This window comes from Glossina fuscipes, unplaced genomic scaffold, assembly GCF_014805625.2.
Source record: "Glossina fuscipes isolate IAEA_lab_2018 unplaced genomic scaffold, Yale_Gfus_2 2, whole genome shotgun sequence".
NCBI classification, from domain to species: Eukaryota; Metazoa; Arthropoda; class Insecta; order Diptera; family Glossinidae; genus Glossina; species Glossina fuscipes.
The window spans coordinates 23,291,608-23,299,607 of record NW_023998416.1 but is presented as its reverse complement, the minus strand read 5'-3'; the positions used below and the strand labels follow the sequence as shown (position 1 = coordinate 23,299,607).

Below are 8,000 nucleotides of genomic sequence, written 5' to 3'. Positions count from 1 at the left end.
TTTTAATTTTCGTTGGGTGCCATTTATGCGACCAACTTATGAATTAAAATGTAAAAAATTAAAATTAAAATAATTGTTTATTGGGCGTTGCTTTGTCACACATTTGAACACTAATTTTCCTTTTATTTAAAAGGAATTTGGAAATTTGACACTTTCTATATGTGTTCTCTTTCACAAAGCATCTCTTCAACTTATAATTATTTATAAAAGTATCGAGTTCTTTTTCCGCCCACTTATGTACGGACTATTTTCAATTTAGTTACGTTATGTTCTTATGACAGTAACCATTGATTACCATGGATCGGTTTTTAACATACGGTTGTACGGATACTGTGTCTTGTCACCGGCATAGGGGGGAAGGAAAGGCAAAAATCCCAAGTTTTACGGAAAAGGAATTAAAGTTGTGTTACAACCAACTTTCGATCATCCTCAGATCGGGGTTTGCCATTCAGAAAGAACCTTATTTTAAATTGAAAATTCTATTTCTAGTAACTTGTATATAAGTGCCTAAGCCTACCCTATTATACGTATGTAATATTATAAGATTATTCACATACTAAGTGTGGAAACAAAATAAATTCTGTGACTTTGGTCGTCACAGAACTTACATATTGATTGTGGGAAAACACAGAACGGCATGAACCTTGCTAATCGTTGGTCTTTGATAATCATTCTGTCATTGCTCTGACGCACCCTCCAATATGCCGTCTGGTGTAAAAAGTGCGTCCTGTCAACCATTCAACAAAGCTTAAATCTTTTTTGGCAGTTCCCCATACAGCATGAAAAAGCGTTTCTGTCATTATCATGGGAATCATATGTGTTGTACAGCGCATGTCATATCTAGCTTTTGCCGCTTCATTCCAGAATTTGAACGCACCTTTTCCTGAAAAGTCAATTCCCAAAACTATGGAGTGAATATGCTTCCCACTTATCTTGGAAATATCGACGGGAATTTTAGTCCGCAGGACGAAGGACTTTTTTTTTGCAAATATTGAGCATGTGCTTCTTTTTCCAATTAAGAGTTTGAAGAAACAAACATTTTACTTTTTGTTTATTTAACTAATTCGTTATTTTCGTAATTCCTTAAGACTCAATCTAAAGAAGTTTCTCATTGAAGTTATCATTTAAATAAGGTTGATAATTCATTGCACCTCTGGGTATATCAACATTTAAAGGCTCGTCATCCAAACTATGGCTGAGATACTGGGCACCATATAGCTCCTCATTTGAATATTCTTGGAGATTTTTTCAATGGCTATGGAAAGGTGAAAACCACAGCCACCACGATACTCTCCAAAGGGCCGTACCCAGCAGTCAGGGCTCACAGAGACGATGGGTACATCGTCCAGCGAACTTTCTTAGTACGTCCACCTGCGAGCAGGCTCCTGACACCTGTGGTACCAAAAATTTAGTCCACAAAGTCTTTAGTATTACTTTGCGCTTTGTATCGCATAAAAGCAATACGCCACTCTTGCCTTTATACTTTACCATACCGTCAAGATTGGCCAAATTCTGGACTATCTATCTTCAAGATATACAGTTGTCGGGCGTATCAACTGACATGGTCAGATTTCCATGTTCTCACCTCAATACTATATTCGTTGTACTTATATAAACCAGCTACCATTGAGTCTGGTTAGACTCTCCTTTATAGTAAACGCTTATTGAGAGGATATATAAAACTATATCCCACTGAAACCCTAAAACCATCTTTCAGAAAACTCGTCGCCGAGTAGACGATTGTTCAGTCTAAGTCTGACATGTACGAAATTTGAGTTAAAGATACTAGAGAATATCTACTAGGTTGGGTTGGCAAAAGATCTTCGAGATCACTGAAAGTGGAAATCACTGAAAGTGGAAATAACTTCCGGACTTTGGAAAGAGATGGCGGAGTCTAGTGTTATCTGAGAATGGTAACTTTCTAATGTACTTACTCCTGCACTATGTCGATCTACGTCTTTTATTGACGGTAATATTGGTGTTGATGTTGTAAACGTGTTTTTTGATACAATTTTTTATATTTTAATTTTATTTTGCATTTAATTTTAACAAAGTTGTTGATGGTTTAATTATTTTTGGGAAAAGTTAAGAGAAAACTATGCTTACATAGGGTAGAATTGCTGGAGAACTTAACTTCAAGCGTTATCTGCAGAATTCTCTCTATTCTTTTTTCATTATCCAGTTTTCCTCCATAAATATTTTTAAGTATGGTCATAAAGTAATAAATAAAATACGATCTCGCCTTCTTTGTCGCCTTAAAGTACAAAGAAAGGGTTATTGAGTGTTTTGAGTAGTGAATTTTATTTTATGTTAAAAAAGGGCCCTGCGGGCCGAATGGAAGTAGTGTGTATTTAAGAGGGGGAGTCGAATGAGAATTTCAGCTGGCAAGACGAAGGATCATCTTTTTCCCCCTTTTGTTTTTTCCTTCTTTACTATCTTTGGTTTTCTATTTTTGCTGCGTGATCACTAACGATCACAATGTTGATTGTGTCTTTAAGTTATAGTTGTTGTGAGCATCAACAGTTAGCTTTATACGCAATATTTGTTCTCTTTTTCTTTAGTACGAATTTAAGATGTTGTTGCTTCTTCGAACAAAAATTAGAAATAAGCAGCAACGAGTGCGCCTGTCGTTACGGCGTGGGCTCGCATCCCACATGCATTTCGATCGTAATACAATGTTTGCTTTTTTCTTATTTCTCTTTTTCCCTTTCTTTTACCTATATCGGCATTCTTCTATCACGCAGGATTGGCAGAAAGAGATATTCAGAAAAAAGACGCTCACTTTACTTTTCAAACATGAAGAGCTAACCTCTTTAAAGCTTCAGCATTATCAATGATTGTTACAACCGTATCCCAAAGCCTATAGCAATTTGTAATTTAGCCGCATATATGCCTAAGCACTAATGGCATTATTTAACATTTCGGAATTCTCGGCTCAAAGTAAACTAACGTAGCTCATTTGTAGCTCATTAAGCCTAGAGAATGTGTTACTGTTCATGTTTTTGCTTTTTTTTATTATTGTTGTTATTATTTTTATACTTCTATATGTTTTGATATTTTGTGTTACTGTGTTTTTGCGCTCCTTCCGTTTCTCTTATACATCTCATTTATACGAATATATACAGTTTTGTTAATTTTCCTTAAAACAAAACTTATTTTCGCATATTGTCGCGATCAAAAAAACACATTTCCAGGCAAGCCGCTATTCCTGCAATCACGCGGTCTGGTCAAAGCAGACCGACAAAATTCCTAGCATACACTTGTACGCGAACGTTACAAATGTTTTAAGAATACACGAGAAAAATTTCGCCCAGGCGAGGCACATATGATATATATGTTTCAAAGGTGCCAGTCCTTGCAGCATTTTGTCCTGTGTAATTTTGATAAACAAAAAAGTATAAGTAGTTATAGTTGGGAGGCGGAGAGGAAGAGGTGATATGTGCTCATGCTAAAATTCCTAACAGTTTTGGTTCAAAAATGTGGCCAAGAAATCTAACGGAAGGAAGATCATCATCATATCCTTCGTGATCAAGACTACTAAGAGTTTTCTTTTCAACAAGCGTAAACACAATTGTAAAAGTTGCTGAGGTTGTGTGTGAACGCAATCCCATTTCACTCATATGGTTTCAACAATTTGCATTCAATTGCTGACAAGGCTGATGATTTTATTTCGTAAAGCAATTCTTTGTATATTTTTGAAAGATTTTCTCTTCCAAGTTTTGGAAAATTACCTCCCATTCGCTGTGGAGAAGTGATCTTAAAAAAAGGAATTTTTACTTTATAGAAACTGAGAGAACTTAAATCATAGCTGCCCTGAAGTCTGGATAGAAGCAAAATCAATGTGACTAGAGAGGTTAAGTCCATTTAGCAAAGGGGTTTTTAGAAGACTTTGAAGTGACAAGATATCCATTTGGTATGGCTGGACTTGTTGACAAGTGCTTTCATGATTTACACATGGGTCGATCCCACAAACATATAGATCGCCGTCGTTAGAAAAGACTGCGAGAACACTACCCAGATAGTAAGAGAGTATTATTTATCTGGATCTTACATCGTTCATATACAATATTTAAGAATTTAGTATACCGATCAAGAGGACCAGACAGATCAAGATTGTCCATATATTCATAATAAAGGCGAGGCACATAACGACGATTAACATCACCATCTGCCCACATTAAAACAATAGATTTTGTCACGGATCGATGTATTACGAAACAGCGATGCCTGCATTTGGTTTGAGTTAGAAGGAATGTGGGTATGCGTTAGACATGAAAAAAGTAAGCCAGCGTGCGTTCTATGCAACACATTTTTTTAATTAGGGCAAACCTAGATTGCTGAAGTTGACTTTCCAGTTTATGGTCCTCGTTATGAGCATGGGTTTTTGAAGAGTTGCAAAAGTGTACATGTTCTTAACCAATGTATAAATTTTAATAGGAAGTAATGTAAACAATTTTCTGGATGGCTTGATGAAAAAAACTGCATGTAACTCAAAAAGGAAACGCAATTTTTCTGGAAGATAATTTTTTACTTGAAAACATGTCTAAAATACAATGTAATAATTATATTGAGTATAGGAAAAAGAATAAGAATAGAAAGAAATAAAAAAAAAACAACTGGAAATCAGAAAATGCACTAATCGCAGGTTTTTCCGGGAGTCTTGATTGCATACTTGAATTTGATAACAGGCAGCAAAAATTTTGGTTTTCGATTTGTTTTCATTTTTGGTTAGCATAAGTGGTTTTCAGTTGGGATTTTTCAGGCGGCTAATCAAATATATCCAAATCAAACAGTATATCCAAATTGTATGTTTTCTAAAAGCCCATGTGTCCAGTTTTCCTGCCTTGTTATTGTCAAAGCAAGCAAACAAGAATATCATGATAAATTTTACAAAGGAAACATATTTGTGGGATGGAAACTGCAAGGAAGATAATGAAGCGATTAAAATCGATTGAATGATATACGAGATTTAATATTTGCTTGACTCACATATGGTCTGGTACGTCGTATATGCATTGGATGAGCTCGCTTGGTCTTGCTGTGTATTCACATATTCTATGAATCATGGTAAATATTGGAAACCTACAAATGACAATTGACAATAAAAAACTATAAATATGTGCATATGTATGCGCATATACGTATCAATCATTAAAATTGTTCTAACTCTTACTTCGCTTCCACTCCTTTATTATTTAGCATGTTATTAACTTCTTTAGCAACCATAGGACCTAATAATTTTTGGCCTTTCAATAATTCACCTTCCAATTGCTCAATCGTATAATCGGTACGTATATATGCCTCAGCTATGCGTCGATTGCGACTGCCATAGCAGACGGTAATCAAATCGGATAAGCCAGAACTTTCGAAAAATGTTCCCAATTTACTACCCGGGAAAAAAATATCGATAAAATGCATCATCTCTAAAAGACCAAAGCGAATTAGGGCCGATCTAGTATTTTCGTTGCAATCCAGGCCATCCAATAGACCAGTGCCAAATGCCATAATATGCTGTTAAGATTAATAGACGGACATTATAAATTAAAGAGCTTAGGTCCGATATTAGAAAGCAAACTTTACAAACCTTGAGCAAAGCGCACACTTCCACACAATCGGCATCGTCAACTACTACGATGCGTAGTGATGGACCCTTAAAAATTTCCTTTAATATTCTCGTCTGTTTTGTATCTCGACAGCCTAATGTAGCCTCACAAAATTTGTTAGCCACTATTTCAGAGGCCAAATTAACACCAACCAGTACAGCACACGGAACCTTCGACAATCAAATGATAATCAGAAGAAATTTTTAAATTACTGGACGATTCATTTTACCTTTAAATATTTGGTTATCGTATGAGATATTAATTCCATGCCACTTTCGCTAGGCAAAAAGCCCTTAACTAGTGAGACCGCGATAGCGCTTGGCTTAATTTTACCCAAAAGAGTTTTACAAAAGTCAATTATGTGCTTACTCGGTATGGCGAAGACAATAATATCAGCGTACTTTGCAGACTCTACTAAATCGGTAAAAGCGACCTGACAAAGAACATAACTGCATAAAATTATGTTTTTTACGATAATGCATTTTGATCTTACTAAATTTTCTGGCAATTTAACATACGGCAGATATTTGCTATTTATATGATGTTGATTGATCGTTTCACTCAAACGTTTTCCTTCGAATATTTCATCGTACACAAACAGGTTTACACGATTCTCAACATCTTCCAGTCTGGCGGCATTTTCTGCGACAACTTTAGCTACTGCCGTACCCCTGACGAAACGAATAACACTTATTAGTGCAAAAAGGAAGAAATAATGAAAATATTTACTTTACCAATTGCCGCTACCGACCATACATATGCTGACCCTCTCCATGAAGGATTGAATAAGAGAAAATAATTGGTGCAAAGAAGCTGATAATGTTGTATAATATTTACAGTTTGATTTTTATTAGAAGAAATGAATACGTTTGTCAAATTTAAAAAAAAAAATTCTTCACATGACCAAATATAAATAGTTTTATAATGAGGTTACCTTGCCTCAGATTGGTGTTCATTTTCAAATGTGACAATCTGGAAGTTACATGATGTCTTAGAAATTCTATTTCGTCTAAGGTTGGAAATCCTGTAAATGTATACAAAATAACTCATCTCAAATAATACCTTCCGTTTATATATCTTTTACAAAAATCTTTTTCTTTCATACATATCATAGCCTTATTTCTCTTAGCTATATGATATAGATAGTAATTCAGATCTAGCAAACCAATTGTCACTCGTTGTGATTTGTGGGAATTGTGTGTAATTCGAACACATTCTTCGCATTAACATAACTATCATTTTCTCACGGCAAAGGTAAATTAAGAGGTCATCGTCGTCGTCAGTTTCAATTTTTAAGTCTCAACTTGTCCAAGCATTAACCTGAAGCATGCGTAACATTCTTTGTCCGTTAATAGTATAGAAATATCTATTACTTCTTCGTCAATTGAATTTGTAGTCTTAACTCTTGAGAATTCATTCCTAAGATCAAATGTGTATGGTTTGTCCAATATCTTATCGCATTAGATTAGAGCTTTGCATAATTAGTTCGTTTCAATTGATTGAATGCCATTTGACAATGTGTAGCAATAGCAGGCAATACGCCTCGCGGGGTACAGTTTCATCACATTGATTTATTTTTATCTCCCTCAAAGACGTATCATTGTGCACAAAATGTTCCAGAATTCCATCTCTATCAAAATATGCTTTTTCTTCACCAAATGCCACAGAACAGGCTAAACCTTCAAGATTCTGCTCCTCTTGTCTTATATATAGTGTCGCTTGGCATAGGGTAAAAATTTGTTTTACCGACCTCTACTAGTGATGATACCATGTTCATTAAAGCCTTACTTGCTTTGACATATTTGTTTGCAAACGTCTTAGACAGATACGTGGAAAATGGCTTATCCCTTACACAGCATCCTTCATTTTTCTGGATACTTTTATATCAAGTGGGTTGATTAAAAGACGTGGTCTTATTGTTATTCCAATATTTAGCACTTTGTATGTTATACCGCTCCAATTATTACTTAGTATGAAATTTGATTATCTCTTTGAGTTATACCATCATTATACCATCATTATACCATCAATGACAGCTTTTGTTTCATTGTTTGGAGGTTCACTATTTTCTATAAACCATTCAACAGAAGCAAGTTTGCATGGAGTCCGATTATATTTTTTAAAATCTCCAGAATTCATTAACAGATCTCTAGGCAATTTAAATTGCGAGTCTTGCCCCACTATTAACGGTCATTGGACATTTCATCGATATCGCAGACATCATACTGCTAAATGAACGCATATATATATATATATATGTCACGGGCATAGCTCGTTTCTCGATAGAGGGGTGGCACACTATGTCCTCGGTTTCCCTACCTCCATTCGCGCGTACACCCACGCATGCCCACCGCTACAGCGGTGGTGTATTCCACTTACCCACACATACTTAATTTA

General features: G+C 35.5%; 1 protein-coding gene across 1 annotated transcript in view; it reads right to left on the bottom strand.

Moving 5' to 3' along the window:
* Window positions 1-2,411: 2,411 nt before the first annotated feature.
* Window positions 2,412-8,000, bottom strand: part of LOC119633064 (glycerol-3-phosphate dehydrogenase [NAD(+)], cytoplasmic-like) — a 7,242-nt gene continuing 1,653 nt past the window's right edge. The window contains exons 2-5 of the mRNA XM_038026275.1: window positions 5,833-6,331; window positions 5,585-5,773; window positions 5,174-5,511; window positions 2,412-5,082 (exon numbers count right to left, since the gene is read on the bottom strand). Of these exons, the coding sequence (XP_037882203.1) occupies window positions 4,986-5,082; window positions 5,174-5,511; window positions 5,585-5,773; window positions 5,833-6,331 (1,123 nt within the window). The 3' untranslated portion in view covers window positions 2,412-4,985. The remainder of the gene's footprint in view (window positions 5,083-5,173; window positions 5,512-5,584; window positions 5,774-5,832; window positions 6,332-8,000) is intronic.